At 43.9% G+C, this 20,500-nt stretch overlaps 1 protein-coding gene across 4 annotated transcripts in view; it reads right to left on the bottom strand.

Annotated features, from left to right (window-relative positions):
- Nucleotides 1–20,500, bottom strand: part of WDR49 (WD repeat domain 49) — a 436,680-nt gene that overhangs the window by 78,902 nt on the left and 337,278 nt on the right. For all 4 annotated transcript variants that reach the window (XM_069213220.1, XM_069213221.1, XM_069213219.1 and 1 more), the window contains 2 exons: nt 18,658–18,824; nt 203–312 (listed from right to left, as the gene is read on the bottom strand). In XM_069213220.1, coding sequence (XP_069069321.1) covers nt 203–312; nt 18,658–18,824 — 277 coding nt within the window. The remainder of the gene's footprint in view (nt 1–202; nt 313–18,657; nt 18,825–20,500) is intronic.

Below are 20,500 nucleotides of genomic sequence, written 5' to 3'. Positions count from 1 at the left end.
AACAGTTCTTTTACAGCTAGAATATCCATTAAACTTTAAACTCACTTTTGCCCAGAAGGCAGAAGAACAATGAAAGTGAAGGCAGGATGAGTTTCAGAGACAATTAGCAGTTTGCTACTTAGTATTCACAACACGTGCACCACTTTCGGCTGCGCACTTCATGTGTGAAATGTTAATTACCAGACATGCTGTAATTTCTTACCAATGGGATTGTGCATTGTCTCCTCACTGTAGAATGTATGTGCTTTTTCTTTTTGCATATTGCTTTCTTTGTATTGCTTTCCTAAAATGGTGTTTTCCCAAGGGCTGAGCCTGAAAATAAAACAAGAATTTGTTGACAAAGTATTAAGGGTATTTAGCGCTATCACTGTGTTAAATTACTGCTAATTAATACTTATCACGCAATCATTTGTGATTTGTAACAAGAGATTATTTACAGAGAATGTATAGGAATTGTCATGGGCAAAGAATGTAGCACATGTCGTTTGCACTGCAAACTGATTAACTTAGGACCAATTCTAATAGAGGTGCTAATATTTAACATATAACTTTAGAGCCCAATTTGGTGTTACAACCCGGGCACAAAAATTGTACCTGGTTTGTTTTGCCATTTAATACCAGATGCCATTTAGGAATGCGAGCAGCACCTATGCCATCAGTGTGTACGTTCAAAAGGGGTTTAGATGTGCCACTACATGCATTATCCAATATTGCGACATGTGGAAAGCGGGATAGGATGCCAACTGCCTGACTGGTAAATGCTGAAACCTATGCAATCTGTATTTACCATTTATGCAATTTTTGTTGCATGGCCGTGCAATTGGCCGTCCTATTCAAATTGTCCCTTAGTGTTATCTTCACTTTTCAATGTGTTGAAAAATGTATTTGTTACATTTCACATTTAAAAGTGAACACATTGACTCAATTTTTTAGTCTCTGTCCCTGATTTAATCTCACTGTGGCCTTGTAACCACGCCCATGTCAAGCCCATCAGTTTGGTTGGTTCTTGGGCTTGACTTTTGAAATTTGCTTGATTTAATTAGTGAAAGACATGCACACATCGTGCCTTTTCCGGTTTTTAGCCTGCCTTGCGTGATGACCAACTACTGAAAACATATGAGGCTCCATGTTTTCCGTATGGTTTCTGCACTATTTTTTCTCTTTATTTCATAGGCAGCGCGAACTCGCTAGGCAGTAATAGAGCACTTTGCATGACAACGACCCTGTTACATGGATATTTGCACTTTTGCCAGTTACACAGATAATTGCACTTTTGTCAATATGTTTCACTGCAACGAACTTCTGTTTCCTTTTGTGTGTTTGCTATGCACTTATGGCAGCCATTGGCTCGCTTATGTGAATCTGTTTTACTTTTTAGTTTATGTAGCAAGAAAAGTCCAGTTAGGAGTTTACAACGCTAATAGTTTAAACTCAAGTAAATGCGAAACCCATTGCATTGCAAATGCTTGTTTTTGTTTGAAATCTGTTTCTTTCTGTCACAACCCCACTCAGAGGGCCACGGGGAAAGCAGGAGCTACTGGGCCCAACCACTGTGGTTGAGGCCTCTTACTTATGATGCCAGGGAGCCTGGACTGCTATGGGCTCTGAGCAACTGGGCCAAGTACTCATTCAGCACTTGACTCAGTAGTAGTGCAGATCAAGCAGTCCAAAGCTACTAGGGGAGGAGGTAGGAGTAGCATGAACATATGCTCAAAATACATCTAGCAACCCTGATAAATGATTGTCTAGTCAATCACTTTCTTTTTCGTACAAAGTAGTACTTATATACGGACACAAAGTACAATAAGACACACCACAAATAATAAACACAGTTTTCAAAAGGCATGCAGGCTATCGTTACCTGGGTTGCAGAAGTAGTAAATTCAGTTATAATCATAACGATTAAAAGAAATAGCATCAAAATACTTACATTTCACACATAAAACAGCATACACACTTAGGGCCAGATGTGGCAAAGTTTTGCGAGTCGCAAATGGCCCGATTCGCAATTTGCGACACCGCAAAATCGGAAATGGGATGCAAAAATCCTATTCCCAAAGTGCAAATTGCGATGCGAGCCATTACCGACTCGCAAAAATAGCGACCTCATTGTGTGACCCGCAAATAGCAAGTCGCAATTTGCGAGTCGCAAATCATATGAAAAAGCCAATCACAAATTGCGACTAGTCACAAAATTCCCATTTTGCACACCCAAATTGCCACTAAGTCAGAGCAGGTGGTAACCAGAACCAAAGTATAAAAGGAGACCCAGAAGGCATCTGGGTTACTCAAAATGGCTGAAATATATGTGATAGCAAGGAGGAGGAGAGTCCACGCCGCCCAGCAGAGGAGGAAGAGGAGCCAGAGACAGGAGAAGATATACAGAACCAGGCAGACACTTTTCCAACAAACTGAGGAGGAGATTTATGACAAATACAGACTCAGCAGTGTAGCAATATTAGAATTAATTGAACTACTCAATCCGCAGCTTCAACGCCACACTATGCGTGGCTACGCCATCCCCACACATGTGCAAGTGCTATGCTCACTGCACCTCTTGGCCTCGGGTAGCTATCAGGGGGTGATTGCTGTGGCAGGTGGGGTATCCCAAAGTGCACTCTCACGATTCCTCAGATGTTTCCTAGATGCCATACTCACACACATGTCCAGATACATATACCTACACCGAATGAAGCAGAAATTAACAGCACCAGTTGGACTTCTACAGAATTGCCAACTTCCCTCATGTAATAGAGTGTGTGGACGGGACACACATACAAATCTGCCCTCTTGCAAATCTAGAATATGTGTTCCGCAATAGGAAATGTACCCACTCACTGAACATCCAGGTGGTATGCGACGCCCATAATGTCATCACTGACATTGTAGCCAAATTTCCAGGGAGTACACATGACTCGTACATTTTCAGGCACAGTGGGATAGACCAACGCCTAGAAAGTGGGGAGTTTGGAGACGGATATCTATTAGGTATTGCTGACTACACCCTAAAGCCATACACACAGTTCACTGTAGAAACCATCCATGCCCTGCTAACATTGCTTATTTTTTCCAAACAGGTGACAGTGCATATCCGCTAAGACCATGGATACCATGGATACTTACCTAACACCTGGCAATGAGAATGAGAGGCGATATAACAGTGCACATCGGCGGACCAGAACTGTCATAGAGAGGACCTTTGGACTGTTAAAGGCAAGATTGCGATGCCTCTACAGAAGTGGAGGTGCGCTCCAGTATGCCCCAGTAACAGCATTCAAGATCGTTGTCGCATGCGCGATCCTACACAACATTGCCACCAGACGTGGGCTACATCTCACCCCTGAAGACACAGATTCGGAGTATGAGGAGCAAGAGCTACCACATCGACAGCCTGGGGATAGAAGTATTGCAAATCAAGGCAGAGACTGGACCAAATTGCAACCCAATACTTTGGCAGGTACGTGGCAACTGTCACCACACTCACTGGTGTCACACAAACAGAGCCCAGGTGTGTAGTGGAACAAACAAAACCTTTATATTAGTGAACTAAATGTTGAAAGAAATGATCTGTCCGTAAGGGGCTGCACATGTCCAATTTTATGAGGACACATTGACTTCATGTGCCTCCTGAGCCATGCTGTCTTATGGCCTACACCCTCCTCCTTGTTCACCCAGCATGGCTCATCCCAGGTGTGTCTGCTGACCCCTGATGTGCACTTCCACTCCTCAGCACGCGTGAGTCACTTGCAGACACACTGCTGATAGTGGACCCCTCCTCACTGTCCTGAGGGGTCTCACCTGTGCCCCTTGCCACCTGCCTGGCTTCCAACATGTCCACAGCATGGCTGATGCGGCCTAGTCCCTGTGCCACATCCCCAGCAAAGTGGCCAAGTTCGACCTGCAGACTCACGGTCCGTCTTGACAGGCCAGTAGTGTTAGTGGCAAGACGCCCAATGGACGCTGCCATGCGGTCAAAGCGTGTGACCAGGGGACACTCCCTGCGCCTTGCGCTGCATCTATCAGCCACTAGTTCCGTCACTAGTTGGTGGATAGACTGGGTGAGTTCTCTCACATTGTCATTGAGTCTTGTGAACTGCGAGTTCACATCAGCCAGGCCATGGGTCATGTTATTTTCAAATCTGTGCAAAGCACCTGAAATCAACCGCAATTGTCTATTTTGCAGGCGCTGACCGGTAAGGAGGGATGCCTCGACTACAGACATTGCTGCCTCCCCTATCTCCTCCTAGGGCACCGCCGGAACTTGGCATCTGCGTCTGCGATGTGGTTGTGCTGCTGGTTCTGGACGTCTTACTGTGTGGCTGGGGCCAGGGGTTGTGTGTTCTTCCTCCATTTCCTGCACTTGTTCTAGAGGGGACTGTGGTGGTGTTGTGCTGGGCCTTGGAATATCAGCTGCAGCCTCCTGCACTGCCTGTGGCCTGTTGTCTCCTCCCTGGATGGTGTGGCTGCTGGGGGTGTCGTGTGGGAGACCTGTGGGACATAGAGAACACACTGTCAGTCTCTCACATCTCTTGTATGCCTCCTAATAAACATTTGCCTATTTGCTGACTACTGTACTACATTGCCCATAATGCACCATTCTAGTGGTTGCTAGTCTGGAATGGCAACCACTGGGAGAGTGTGGATACTGCATTTGTAGGTGTGAATGCATATTTGATGGTACTCACTTTTGGATGTCCCTTGCGCAGAAGTGTCCAATGCTCCAATTCCTGACACGGCCTCAGGCTCCAGTGTCTGCTCCATCAATTCCTCCATGGCTGTGGGTAGTGGGATGGTGGATGGGCCTCCTCCTGTGCCCCTCATTTCCCTGAGGCGCTCTGCCACCCTCTCCTTTGTTCTGGAACCCAGGTCGTACCACCTTTTTTAAATTTCATCCAGGGTTCGGTGGCTCACCCCAATGGCATTGATCTGGTCCTGGATTTGCAGCCAGTTCTTCTTCTTCTCAGTGTCTGGGACACTCAGAACTGCCTTGCCAAAAAGTTGGTGATGGTGCTGGCAGCATTCTTCTGTTAGCACCTCAAGTTCTTTCTCAGAAAACTTGAGTTTTCTTGTCCTCCCTGCACTGCCTGTGTCGTCCATGGTAGCAGCAGTTCCTCTCTCCTGTTTGTTGCACATCAGTTTGAAAAGGGTGTGGTCCTCCCTCCTCCCAGGTGTATTTGATGACTTCCTGGTTCTGATGTCATCAGCAAGAGCCAGCAAGTGTTTTTCCAACTGTTATGCTGCACCTGCTTGCAATTTGCGGGCCAGTCGCAATTTGCGACACCTGACTCGCAAATTGCGAGTTTGCTTTTAGCGAGGTCGCTAAAAGCGACCTCGCAAAAAGAGAACTCGCAAGCTGCGGTGCGACATCATTTGCGAGTTGCAAATTGGTGTCGCTTTTTTTTCTTGGGTCCCATTTTGCGAGTCGGAAATTGTGATTTGCATTGAATCGCAATTTCCGACTCGCACTTTTTTCCTACCTACATCTGGCCCTAAATGAGGTACATATCATAAATCGAATGATAAAATCAACAAATCAAACCCAATACAAATGGAGACCGCAAGATCATATGAAATAAAATAATCCAATAGCAGCAAAAGAGTTAATCAAGACTAGAGTACCTCAGCCTCATTACCACTCTTAAAAAGCAGGAGTCGTTAAAAATGATGTGTTCATTGGATAGAAGCTGGAAGAACATAAGAGCAGGATGACCTTGCCTAAAAGTCAGGGATTTCCATAAAAGCCTAATAAACTTTCTCCTGGGTAAGCTAAAATAGCCACAAAACATTATAAAATGTAGGGTATCCTATGGAGACATATTGCAGCATTTACAAGGGCTCAGTGAGCCAGCCAGGCTCCAATCAATGGGAGAGGCCGGAAGATGATGCAGCATGTTGAATCTCAAGATGGTCAACAAAATCTATTTCTAACCAAAGAATATTGCTTCTGGAGTTCTGGCGCCTTTCCAAGGAATAAGAGGGGGCAATTTTCTTACGTGCCACTCTGATGCACAACTCCTACTGGCGTGGGGAAGGGAAGGAAACCGTTTTTTTAAAGCCCTCACCCACTCTAGTAGTGACATGCTTCATCATCGGGTTCACAGTGAAACCTAAAGGTCAGAATGGGCTCAACCATGTTCCAGGCAACTCTTATGAAGAAACTTAGATAGAGGGTGGAACTTTAAAGATAAAAATTCCTCATGCACTCCCAAGGTATTCCTTTATTAGTGGGGTGAATGGGAAGGTTAAAAACAAAAAATAGATAGAGGTATTAGGATTTACTGGTCCTATCATCTTCAATCACCAACATGTTCCATCCATATAGTCACGGCTAAAAAGTCCTGGGGTTCGAAAATATGTCACTTTCCTAATGACATGTCTTACTTGCCTTTTTTGTGCAGCATGCAAAATACTCAACTTGCCACTCAGACTTATACCGAAAGTGCTATAGATAAGTGACCCCCATGGGGGCAAGAGTGGGCGGCTCTATAGTCAATCTTTCTCCAAGGGCCCCAATCCATTATGAGACCTACTTGGCTTTGCTTCCCTGCTTGTGGCCACACTTGCGGCCAGCACTTTGGGTATAACCCTGAATAGCCAGTATTACATACTCTGTGCATGCTTTGAGTATTTTGCATGGCACATCATTGGGGGAATTCCATATTTACAAACCCACCCTGATGAAAGCCCAGGATCTTTTTAGGACATGAGTATAGGGCTGAAAGATGTTGGTGATTGAGGGTCATGGGACCAGTACATCCTACTATCCTTATATATTGTTTTTGTTTTTTAACCTTCCCATCCACCCCACTAATAAAGGGATACCTTGAGAGGGGGTGAGGAATTTGTATCTTTAAAGTCACACCACCTATCTAAGTTTTTTCATAACAGCTCCCTGGAATAAGGTTGAGTCCACCCTGACATTTAGGAGTCATTATGTACCTGATAATGAATATGCTACTGCTAGAATGGGTAAGGTTATATAAAAAAGGATTTATTTTCCTTCCCCAGTCCAGTAGGAGTGGTGCATAGGAGTGGCACGTAAGAGAACCCCCCCCTTTTTATTTTGGAGGTGCCAGTAATTCAGAAGGAAGTTCTTGTTAGTAGTACTTACATAAGGAGGACATATCCTTTCATGCTCATTCAAGAGGACCTCTCTACCCTTTAAGGGCTATAAAGTTATTTGAACCTCCAGACCTCAATATTTTGAGCAACAAAAATCTATCCCCATCGCTATTTACAATAAATAAATATGATTCCATGGTCTGAACTGTTTTAGCAACATGTGCCTTCATACAATACAGTAGTTCAATACATTACATTAGTTCTGCCTGCTCTCTATGGAGTGACTTGTATTCCAAGAAATGGTCCCTCACCCACTTAAGTTTTGAGGTACACAAGGACTGGGGGCTGTGAAATAAGTCCTCCCTTCCCAGGCTGTTAAAAGAAATCTAAACATATGCAATCCACAGACTCTTATCAGCATGGTCAAGAGACAAACAATCCTTGAGGATCAACCTATTCAACTGGGATTCCTTCCTGGTCCAAACCTTGACCTAGCATAACAGTGGCCTGAGAGCAATCATATCTCATATATATTTTATTCCCAGCTTGCTGCATGTGCCTTACAATCATATTTTCAACAGTCTGGATACTGTCAACTTCCGTACATCCCCATACATCAATGCCATAGAAAATCTTGGAGACACACTTGGCCTGATAAACCTTAGTCAGGATTCTTGGGGGGCAGACCCCAGCCTCTGGGCAACCACAGCATTGGCCTTGATAAGCTGAACTTTTTTATTATCGATCAAGGGCTTCCAGTTCATATTATAATCAAACAAGGTTCCAAGACAAGAAAGAGCTGAAACTTTAGCCAGGGTGTGAGTACCCCCTTAAATGTTTTTGATCTGGTTGTCCTACGGGCCCACTATCATCACGTATGCCTTGGTAAAGTTAACCACAAGGTCCAAGTTGGCTATGAAGGCTACAAACGTATCTATTAGCAACTGTAGACCAACGGTGGTTCTGGCCATAAGGACCGCATAGTCGGGGGTACAGTAGTACTGGAAACAGTCTCATTCCTGCCCTTGAACAATCAGCATTAGCAGAGAGAAGGGCTTGCTCTAATCCATTAACATAAAGAGTAAACAGGAGGGGGGAAAGAATGCACCTCTGCCAAACCCCCCTGCTAGCTATACCTGGGTCAGTTCTCGAGACCCACTTCCCAATCTAAGGGCTGTTGTTATTCCCCATTTGTGTGTGGCAGCATCCCAGCTAGGCTGTGCAAAGTGAGTTCAAGTCTTAGAAGTTTCACAACGACTTTGAGAAGGTCAAGGTGTCCCTGCATCCTTTACCTCCACATGCTTCTCCAAATACCCCTGGGTCTCTTAAAATGGAGCACAGTGGCTTCCATGTATTGTTCCCTTCACATGCACCCATACATCCAAGGTGTGTACTTGCAATACACACATGCAGGCTTCCAAGTGTTGCACTACTCCACTGCCACACATACATCCCAGAGCATTCAGACAGACATGCTCTTTCTTCAATGACAAGTGTATCAATATTCAACCTAATGGACAGGAGCAGAAGACAAGTAGGCCAGTGGACATCACTCCTGTGACACAGGTAAAAAGGCATCCTCACTCTAGTGATCATAACTACTTAAAACACTGCATGCTGCTACAACCACACTTATGCTATTTTACTCCTGGTGAAGGCAGTAGCCTCTCACAACACATGGGCAGCACTTTGGGCACCACTCCTGGTCTAAGCAAGATCATAATCTGTGAAACAGACCTAGTCATGGTGCACACATATGATCCGTGCTCACTCATTATCAAAAATGTTTACGAAGGATCCAGATTTCACTGCAGTTGGGGCACTCAAGGTAGGGGTAAACGTCCATTACCACACCAGGGACTTTTTGATCCCAACAAATGCCCTTTGAGTTAGTTCAACATTTTTGTTTGGAATGAATCCAGTCGGCAGCATTCCCTATTACGCAAGCAGCACACACTGTAGAAAATACGTTTGCTATACGTTGTGTTCATATGTTCAAACCTATCAGAATTTGATCTCTAAAATTCTAAATAAAATACAATTATTGAAGCAAATTTTGTTTATCTATGTAAGCTACCCATCAAGGCTGGATGTTCTTGACGAAAGGACCAAAAGTGCTATCTTCACTTTTAAACATGGAAAACGATGTATTTGTTGCATTACTTATTTTGTAAACACAACAACGATAAAACAAATTCACCATGCTCCATTTTCATTGCAATTTCTGCAAAATAATGTATGTAATATGTGTAAGTAAAAACCTCGTTTGATCTTGTTAGGCAGGCAGGTGCAACAGAGAATCACAATGGTCCTTCATCATGCGAATGTATTCCGGAATACAACTGAGTGCTTGGTCACTGGGCTCAACAATACAGATAATATCTTATTGAGTCTATAAATGCACCATTGACTTCTTATTCACATTCAGAATATCCTTGACTACATGAAACAAAATGTTGCGTCCAATACCTGCAATTCATATCATTGTTACTTGGGTACTTGAGATTACTAGTTTGAACTGTGGTAACCAAATCTATTTGTACAATATACAGCGGTGTGTAAAAATAAACCAATAAATGTGTATGCTAATGATTTGTAAACACAATAATAGCAATAACACAAATCCTACACTTAAGGGCAATCACAATAAAAATATTTATGTATTCATTAATAGGACCAGCCTTCAAATAAATCAGCATAATAACAAAACAACCATTTCCACTCAAATACTTTGATGTCTAAATCTAATACAATGACAAAGGACCACACATAGAAAGACAATTCCAGTCTTTGATTTGACACTAAATTGTCGAAGTCTCTTAAGAGCTTCAAATGATCTTTTACAAACATGGCATTCATTAAAGGATTCTATTACAATCTGTCCAACACAATGTCAATGTGAAAATCGGATGTGGGCAGAGTGTTAGAGAACTTAGGCCTAGCGCCTCCTTGTGCCACATTAGCATAATTTTTTTACGCTAATGTGGCCCAATGAGACCAAGATCGCAGCACCAGATTTACAAAGTGGCGTTATGCATGCATTGCGACATTTTGTAACCTCTTGCGCCACATTATGCCTGCGTCACCCCTTTAAGGGGGGCTAAAAAATGACGCATAGAAATCTGAAAGATTTCTTTGCACCATTTTTTGCTCAGAGAAGGCGTTAAAATGTGGGCACACCATTGGTTACAATGGGCCCCATAGTACTGTATAGGGTTAGCGTCAACATTTTGGTGCTAAGCCTGAATAGTACATTAAGTAGCATAAAAAATAGCGTAATTGAGATGTCAATGGACAGATCACACCCTCCAATGAGAGACGTCCAGTGCAGGACTTTGTCCTGTGCACTCAATAAATGGCTACAAGAAAGAGAATTACAAGATATATGGAGACGATTACACCCCATAGATAGAGAATACTCTTTTTACTCACCAGTACATCAACTCCATACGAGAATAGACCTATTACTATGCACTAACAGGTTAGCACACATGATACATAATGCAACATACCTGGCCAAAACCCTATCAGATCACTGCCCGTTACTGGTAACATTAAAATGGGGCAGACAGCCAACATGTATTCCAACATGGCGCCTGCAACCCACCCTAATGCGCGACCCCCCCTTTCCGAGCCAAAATAGCAGAAGAAATATAAACCTACTTTGCAATCAACACAAAGACAACAACATCACGAGCTACAGAATGGGACGGACACAAAGTAGTAATAAGAGGCATTTGCATAGCAACAGCAGGTGGGGTCCGCCGAGAACTAGGGGCAGAGCTGCACGATATTGAAGGGAAAATCCGCAACATGGAATGCGAACTGGCCCTGGGCAGAGGCAATAGCAACAAATTAACTAACCTCAAAAACCAATGGAACATAACTGAGACTCGCTTGCGCAAATTTGACTATCGACACTACACAGCACGACTACACGCCGAATGCAACCGATCTAGCAGGCTACTAGCGTGGCTAGCAAAAGGGACACAGAAAGTCACACCCATAAACGCTACAAGACAAGATACAGGCACGATGGTAAACACACAGCAAGAGATTAATGAGACATTCAAACAATACCATAGTACACTGTACGCAACCGAACCCCCCCCACACCCGCTACAACTAGCAAAGTTCTTTCAGCACGCCCCATTGAAGAGATTACACACAGAACAAATTATAAACCTCGATAGACCAATCGAAAGAGAAGAGATATTACAGGCATTAAAACAGTTGACACATAATAAAACTCCAGGGACGATGGACCCCCCATCGAATACTACCAAACTTTCACACCACAGATAATCGCACCATTCCAAACAATGCTACAAGAAGCATACGAAAAAGGACAACTCACAGAAACACAAAGGGAGGCGATAATAGTAGTCTTACATAAAAAAGGATGTGACCCTTTAAACGTCCGCTCATACAGACCCCTATCCCTATTAAATTCAGATTATAAAATACTAGGGAAAATCCTAGACAATCGCCTCCTACCACTAATGACTACCCTGATACACCCAGACCAATCTGGCTTTATACCAGGGCGCAATACCTTTATTAATATTAGAAACTTATTACGCATCATGTCCAAGACTCCAAGACAAGTTCACTCTCGGGTGGCGTGTCATTAGATGTAGAAAAAGCCTTTAACACTCTGGGCTGGCCTTTCCTGATGACAACACTACAAAAAATGGGATTTGGCGCAGGCTTTATACTGTATGCTGGATATCCATAATATATACTAATCCCAAAGCACGGATTAAAACCGGCGCAATCATTTCAGAAAAATTCGATATAGGTAGAGGAACGAGACAAGGTTGTCCATAATCAACACTATTGTTCGCACTTGCAATAGAGCCACGCGCTGCAAGACTACGCAAGGAAGCAGCAGAATGGGGTATCCCAGACGGCGAAGATTTCCGCTTAGTTTCATTATATGCAGATGATGCACTAATATACCTACGCAATTACATCGAATCCCTTCCACATATACTGCAATTACTTAATACTTTTGGAGACTTATCCGGCCTGCGTGTCAACTGGGCCAAATCATGCATATTCCCCATGAGACCATCCCCAGAATCACATGTCGAAGCGTCAATCGACAATGACTTAAAGTGGGAACACATAACTTTTAAATAATTAGGAGTCCATATCTATCATAGCGCCACAGATTTAAAAGAAGGTAACCTAGATAGAGCAATTAGGTCAATTAAAAACTCTATACCCTTTTGGTGCTCCCTGCCCCTCTCGCCCATGGGGAGAGTGGCTCTGGCCAAAATGATAGTGCTTCCTCGATTACTTTATTACTTTACATCACTACCACTAACACTACCAAAAACACTCTTCGTACAATTAACCAAACTGTTGATTGAATTGATATGGGCGAACGGATGCAGAAGGGTGGCTGTAGCTAAGTTTTACCTCCCAGTGGAAAGAGGGGGAATGGGGGTACCGCACCTCGAACTCTATTATGCAGCAGCACAATTGCACTGGATTACGACTTGGCTACAAGACCCCCCAAATCCAGAGGGACACAAAGTGAGAACACAACTAGGACGCACAAAGATACTAGACTGGCTTATGGGGGGAACAATCATTCCGCATCATAAAAACGCACTAATGACAGTTGCCAAACGCACCTGGAACCGCTATGTATCAAAGGGAACCCGTGTACCACTATACTCACCAAAGATTCCCCCACTAGCCATACCAGGGATAAATAAACTACATGATACACTGAGCCTAGCGACATGGACTGCAAAAGGTTTACAACAGATCGGCGACTTATATGAAGACGAGCAATATATTACATACACGAAACTGGCAGAGACATACACTCTAGGACCAGGTGAATTCATCACATACGGGGCACTCAAAGGATTGATACATAAAACATGGGGCCAAGGTAACTCAGAACCACCAATAGCACCCGCATTACATGAACTACTTGCAGATATTGGCACGCCATCAAGCATCTCCCGGATATACCGCATACTACAAGCCTATCCGGTAAAAACACAAACACAAGCTAAATCATACTGGGACAAGGCCCTGCACACACCCCTCACAGAGCAACAATGGACCATGGCCCTCACAACCACACAGGAAATTTCCCGCAATGCCCGTTTCAGATATACTCAACTTAATTATCTACACCAGACATATTTAACCCCACTTCGCATAAAACGTATGTTTCCACAAGCCACTTCCGAATGTCCACGATGCGGATCCACGGAAGCAGATTTTTACCACATGACCTGGAATTGCCCACCACTACTTCGCACATGGCACACCGTCACACAACAGATAACAAAGTGGTCGGGTCTCTCGCTAAATCCCAAACCTGAATCTCTGCATCTTAGGCATACGCCATAGGCGCAACAAGGACAAACAAAAACATAGATGTGCAGACCTAGCGTTTATCATCTTTAAACGACTCATTGCAACACAATGGAAGTCCCCTGGTACTCCAGATATACACAGATGGACTAAAGATCTAACCCACTGGACCAACGCAGAAATACATGTATTAAACACATTAAGGGACGTAGAGATTGTGGTTAAAAATGCGGAGCTATGGGACACCTTCCTAGAACAGCTACTCGAAAAAGACGACACGTGCCCGCCCTAGATCACCGGTACAACACAGACACCAAATAAAAGTAACAAGACATTCCTGCTGAGAACCTCCCTCCATTACCCGTAGCCTTTCCCTAAAGAAAATACATGCGCCTTTTATACTGAACCCCCAACTCCCCCGCGGGCCCCGCCGTTCCACCAAATACCCAAAAAGATGTCAAGTCCTCCAATAAATCATCTCCCCCCGTCAGCATCTTCCCTACCCCCTCAATCTACTATATATCTTTTTTCCTTCTCTTTTTCTTTTTTTTTTTTGTTCTCTTCCTTTTTTCTTTTTCATCGTTCTTACAGTGCTCATTTAACCAAATGTAACAATGATACAAGCTGTAAATCATTAAATAATTAACATCATAAGATGATAAGAAGCAAGAAGGTGGTAAAGGAACTCCACAACTGCATTATAATCAACACTGTTTATTAAATCACTGTAAGAATTGTTCATTAAAATATTCAATAAAAAGATTTTTTTTTTAAAGTATCATAAAAAAATGTTACGCTATTGCCCCCTACCCTGCCCCATGGTGTGCCATATTTTAAATATGGCACACACCTGGTGCTGGTAGGGGGGCGCTAAGGAGCTCAAGAAAAGTGGTGCTGAACTGGGTGCAGCGCCACTTTTCCTAACTCTTCCCCTTAGTGTAGCAAATATGGAGAATGCGCAATAATTACTGGATGTATTACCACACCTACCTAGGGTGATTTAAATGTAAATTATTCCCCCCTAAGAAAGCTTAACCTACCCTCCCGACCTACATAATTTTTTGTTTTTTGCACTTTCTCATATTTGCACTTTTGAGAGGCCACAAAAAAGTGATCATATTTCTAATATTCTTCGCACTCTGCAATGGCTTCCCATTGAAGAAAGAGCCCAATTTAAGACTGGATGCATGGTTCAGAAATCCCTCTACAATACCATCCCCTCCTACTTGGCTGGAAAACTGTTCATTTTTTATGCTCACCGGGTTTTGAGAAGTGCTTGTCCCCCTCGAAGCTCCAACATTCAGGCAAGAGCGCTATATGACAGGTGCATTCTCTGGCAGTGCAACAAGAAACTGGAACGCCCACCAGCTCTTCCCAAAGCCTCAAGACTTACAACATTTAACAAGCATTGGCAAAGCCAATAGGTCTTGCGTATACAAGAGCTATTGGCTTTGGCAGTGTGTTTTGCCATGTAGTACATCAGTGTGGCTGCTGCTCAGCATAGCTAAAGGTTAGTGGTGTGGAGTGTCAGAGTGAAGTGGCAGTGTAGAGTGCTGTAGAGTGGATTTGTTGGAATGCAGTATAGTGGAGTCAGAGGAGTAGAGTGTCATAGAGGTTAGTAGGGGGGAGTAGAGTTCAGTGGTTCAGTGGCAGAGCATGTGGTAGAATGGCGTGGGGTGGAAAAGGATGGAGTGGGGTGGAAAAGGATGGAGTGGGTTGGAGTGGATTCAGGAAGTGGGTTGGAGTGGACTGAGATAGTGAAGTGGATTGGACTGAGTGGGGTGGATTGAGTGGAGGGGGGTGGACCAGGTCAGGTGGATGGGATTGGGGTGGATTTCAGTGGGGGGATTAGATGGGATAGGGTAGGGTAGTTTGGATTGGAGTGGTATGGCTGGGGCAGGGTGGGACCTGCATTGAGGTGGGGTAGATTGATTGGAGTGGGATGGATTGGGGTGGGGTGGAGTGGATTGGATTGGAATGAGGTGGATAGGATTGGGGTGGTGTGGGGCATGCTCAATGGGTTGGAGTAGGGTGGACTGAACTGGGATGGGGAGGGGTGGATTTGATTGGGATAGAGTGGATGGATTGGAGTAGAGTATGGTGGTTTGGAGTGAGTGTGGATTGGATTGGGATGTGGTGAATTTAATTGAGTGGGATGGATTGAAATGTGGTGGGGTGGATTTGATTGGGGGTGTGGTGGGCTGCATTGGGATGGATTAGATTGAGGTGGGTGGATTAGATTGGATTGGGGTGGTGTGTTGATTGAATTGGGGTGGATGGGATTGGACTGGATTGGACTGAGTGGGGTGGAATGCATTGAGGTGGGGTGGATTGGAGTGTGGTGGGGTGTATGAATTGGATTGGACTGAGGTAGCCTGAACTAGGATGGGGTGGATTGTAGTGTGGTGGATTGGAGTGGATTGGATTGAGTGGGTTGGAATGGAGTGGGGTAGCCTGAATGGATTGGATTGAATTAGAGTGGGTGGATTGAACTAGGATGGGGTGGGGTCAATTGGGGTAGATTGGAGTGGTGTGGGTGGATTAGAGTGGGGTGGATTGGGGTAGGTGGAGTGGATCGAAACGGGATGCAGTGGATTGGGGTAGGGTGGACTGAAGTGGTGGATTGGGGTGGGGTGGGGTGGGTTGGATTGGAGTGGCCAGGGTTGAATTGGAGTGGATTTCATTGAGGTGAGGTGGACTGGATTGGCGTAGGGTGAATTGGACCGGAGAAGACTGGGGCAGACTGAAGTGCAGTGGATCGGACTGAGGTGTGTTGGTGGGGTGAAGTTTAGTGGATTGGTGTGAGGTGCATTGGAGGGAGGTGGATTGGAGGGAGATGGACTGGATTGAGTGGGGTGGATTAGATTTGGGCGGGGTGGTGTGGATTTTATTTAGAGCGGTGGACTGAACTGGGGGATTGGATAGGAGAGGGGTGGATTGTAGTGGAGTGGATTGTGGTAGATTGGAGTGGGTAGACTGGATTGTTGTGAGGTGGTGGGGTGGATTGGATTGGTGTGGGGTGGGTTGTTTGAAGAGGGGTGTACTGGATTGAGGTGGTGTAAATTAAGGTGGTTTGGATTGGAGTGGATTGGACAGGAGTAGGGTGGATTAATGTGGGCTGTACTGGACTGAGTGGGGTTGATTAAAGTGGATTGTACAGGACTGGGTAGAATGGATTTGAGTGAGGTGGAAGGGGTAGCAGTGGATTTAGAATAGACTATATAGGAGTGGGATGGGTTGGATTGGAGTACAGTGGGTTGGACTGAAGTGAGGTAGGATGGATTAAAGTGGGGTCGGGTGGATTGGAGTGGGGTGGGTTGGATTGGAATGGGGTGGATTGTACTGGAGTGGGGTGGATTGGACTAGAGGGGATTGAGGGGGTGTATCAGACTGGGGTGATCTGTATTGGATTGGAGGGGGCTATATTGGACTGGTGTGGGGTGGGCTGGACTAGACTGGTGTTGGGTGAACAGGATTGTAGTGGGGAGGATTGTGGTAGTTTGGAGTGGGATAGAGGGGGTGGATTGGATGGGAGTGGGGTGGGGTGGATTTTTTTGGATTGGATTAAACCCAGATCTTTGTGACTGGGGATGAATGTTTGCATTGTTTAGCATTCTGTCCATCATCTGTTCTTTTTGCTTTTCTCACCCTAAGTGGGAAGGGTATGTCCAGACAGGGGTCCAGTGCTCACCACATAATTGGATTCAAGCTAGCCTGGCAGACGACAAGTGGTCCCCCCAAACTGGTCACAGGATGCTTGCTTCCGGTCCAGTGAGGACCTGGTTTGGCAGTTCGGGGAGGACTGTTCCCATGGGGAACAGGGTCAGTACTGATTTACATATGGGTGGGTCAAACTGAGGTGGCATGGTGGGTAAAAAAAACTATGGATTAAACCCAGATCTTTGTGACTGGTGCAAATGATTTCATTGTTCAGCATTCCGTCCATCAACTGTTCTTTTTGCTTTTGTCACCCTAAGTGGTAAGGGTATTGCCAGAAGTGGGTCCAGTGCTCACTGCACCACTTGTTGAAGTTAGCCTTGCTGATGTGGGATGATACAACAAAACCGGTACCAGGCTGCATCCCGTTCAGGGAGGACCTGGCTTGGCAGTTCAGGCTGGACTGCTCCCATGGGCAATAGGGTCAAGACTAATTTGCATATGGCTGGGTCCAAACTGGGGTGGCGTGGTGGGTAAAAAAACAATGGTTTAGACCCAGTTGTGATCGGTAATTCATGTTTGCATTGTTCAGCATTCTGCCCACCGTCTCTTCTTTTTGCTTTTAGATTGTAGTGAGGCAGATTGTTTTGGAGCGGTGCAGATTGTTTTTGATTAGAGTGGGGTGAATTGGAGTGGGACAGATTAGATGGGGGTGGTTTGAGAGGACTGAAGTGGGGGTGGGTTGGATTGGGTGAGTGGTTTGGATTGGAGTCGGGTGGATTAGTGTGGGGTAAATTAGGGTTGATTCGGGTGGATTGTAGTGGGTGGATTGGGGTATACTGCATGATTATGTTTTAAAGCATCATTTCAGAAATTACACGTAATAAAGACTAAAAGTTAAAAAGAACACAATAATACCTCGATCAATCGAGAACAGCAGATGAGCACTAATTAAGTTGAATCAATCCGTGCTTAGTCCCTGCTCCACACAGAGGAATGGAGATGATACCAGGCCTGCCTTGACAAATTACGAGGCTGTAAAGAAGAGTGCCACGCAAACCATCAAATGTTGAGTGACAGACAGGCTCCAAGCCCCTAACTGTATTCAACAGAGTCTTGCAAGCAAGATGCCTGTGCTAGTGCATGCACTGGCATGATCAACCCTAAAAAGGAACTCAAAATCCTCCTGCCTTAGATACACTTTGGACGAAGCTATGCGCACTTCTCTCCATACCTTTTTCTGATTTATCTAATCTATCTAGATACAATCTGCCTGACCTTTCTCCTCTGAATCAACTGCTAATCTGTGGTTTCTTTGTTGCCTATCTGTTATTTATATGTTGAGTTTTATTTGTGTTTTTTTCTTGTGATATCTGATGTTCAAGGTCAAGTTCATGCTATATAACACCTCAATAATTAATAAATAAATACATAAATAAACACTTTGATAATCTACAGTGCATGAAAGGTGATGCAAAAAGTGTGTCAAATAAATTTGAACTGTGCTACAGAAATGTAAAATTTTATCAAAGAATTCAGGTTTGAATTGCATGCAAACTAAGTTTAGAAATTCGTCATTAAAAAGGCCTTTACTTATATGGCAGTTCTTTGTCCTCCGTGGTAGGCACCGAACCCTGTGAGTTTACTAAAAGGAGATCTTCAGCATGGAGATTATGAGTTTCTTGTTTGATAGCTTCATTTTCCGGTTTTATTTCTCCTCCTGGAGAGATTGCAAAATCCTTGATGTTCCAGTGTTCTTCCTAAAAAGGATGATTGTAAAATATGAATTGGTTAGTAGACAGCATGCGCTGGTTTTCAGCAATACAAACTTTCAACAGCACTGGGGTTGGCAAATTACTCAAGTATTTATAAACAGTAACAAATGGCCCAATTTCATCTTGTCACATTTTATTATTTTAATCAACTGATTCTTTTTTTTTTCAAATGCAAGTACGTAGACCACATTTTCCACACAAAATGTGTTCATTAACATTCATTATTGTGTTCCTTTATTAGGTGTCCTTAAATGTTAAGATAGGAGTTTAGGCTGCTTGATATGTGGCACCATCTTGTTTTAAAACAAAATAAAACCAAGCATGGGGATCAAATATCATAGACCAGGAATTAATTTAAAGTCAAGAATAAGATATAAAGATATACTGTGGCAAATACCCATGTTTTATCTACTGTTTCATGTCTTGCATTTGTTTGGCTCTGTTTTGTTATAAAGGAAAACAACAATGAATGTTTTGTGTATATTAATCTGACATGACACAAAGATGTTTCTGTGATAAATTCCACCTACATATTTACTTGAATAAAAAAAAGAATCAGACGAGTACAGAAATTAAATGTGACATTATGAAATAGATCCACATGTTCCTGTTTATGAATAACTGAGTAATTTGTGGTGAATGAGGGTTACTCCATTATCTACTAACTGACCTAAATTATGTCACTCTAGGCAACAATCAGCAATCAAATGCCCTTTGCTGTTGAGGTTTCTCTATAAAATGATTAGCTATCTGTCTGCTGGCATAAACCGAAGACAAGAGGTAATCATTGCCATCAGTAGACAGTACGCAAGTGTAATGAATATTCAACGTGAGCAGTATATTAATATATGTCAATGTGGCAACTGAGCAATTTTCTTTTCACTATTGTCTGCACTTACAACAATTGAGCTGTAATAATGTTGAACGTTAATATCAATGTTAATTGCACCTGTTTTTACGTAAAATGTAATATTAATGACTTTATTGCCTTTAATTAATTTTCTTAATAGTCTGGTTGCACTGGCAGTATGATTTCATGGGATTGAGGTTGTAGAAACCTTAGAGAAGGGAAAAATTAGATAAGTAAAGGAGACATAAGTAGGACAAGGGGCATTCGTATTGGATAGTGTATTTAGGAAGAATCCAATCAAGAGGTAGCGCAGACCTTCCTTGCACGTTCTTCAAACTCTGAAAATCTTGCCAATGGGGGCTCTTTCTGTGGCCTGCTCATTGCTATTCGGGCGGTAGATTAACTGATTAAACTCAAATTGTGCGCTTCACGAGGTTCAGTTCTCTAGATCAGTCGGTTGTTCCTTGAACTGTTCTGGTAGAAATCGAGGTCATAAAAGGCAGTACTTGTGAAGTGCTTCGGACAAAACTGAGAAAACTGCCTTACTCCTCACTACTTAAACTCCTCTTGAGCAAAAGACTGACAAAACTGTTTGAATACGGATATTTTAAAGAATTTAGGCCCTCATTCCGAGCCTGGCGGGCGGCGGAGGCCGCCCGCCAGGCTTCCCCCCTCCGAAATACCGCTCCGCGGTCGTAAGACCGTGGAGGGTATTCCGAGTTTTCCCCTGGGCTGGCGGGCGGTCTTCACAAGACCGCCCGCCAGCCCAGGGGAAAACTCCCTTCCCACGATGACGCCGGCTCGTAATAGA

This window comes from Pleurodeles waltl, chromosome 11 (assembly GCF_031143425.1).
Source record: "Pleurodeles waltl isolate 20211129_DDA chromosome 11, aPleWal1.hap1.20221129, whole genome shotgun sequence".
Lineage (NCBI taxonomy): Eukaryota > Metazoa > Chordata > Amphibia > Caudata > Salamandridae > Pleurodeles > Pleurodeles waltl.
The sequence above is the reverse complement of the archived record's forward strand: the minus strand, read 5'-3'. Positions and strand labels throughout refer to the sequence as shown.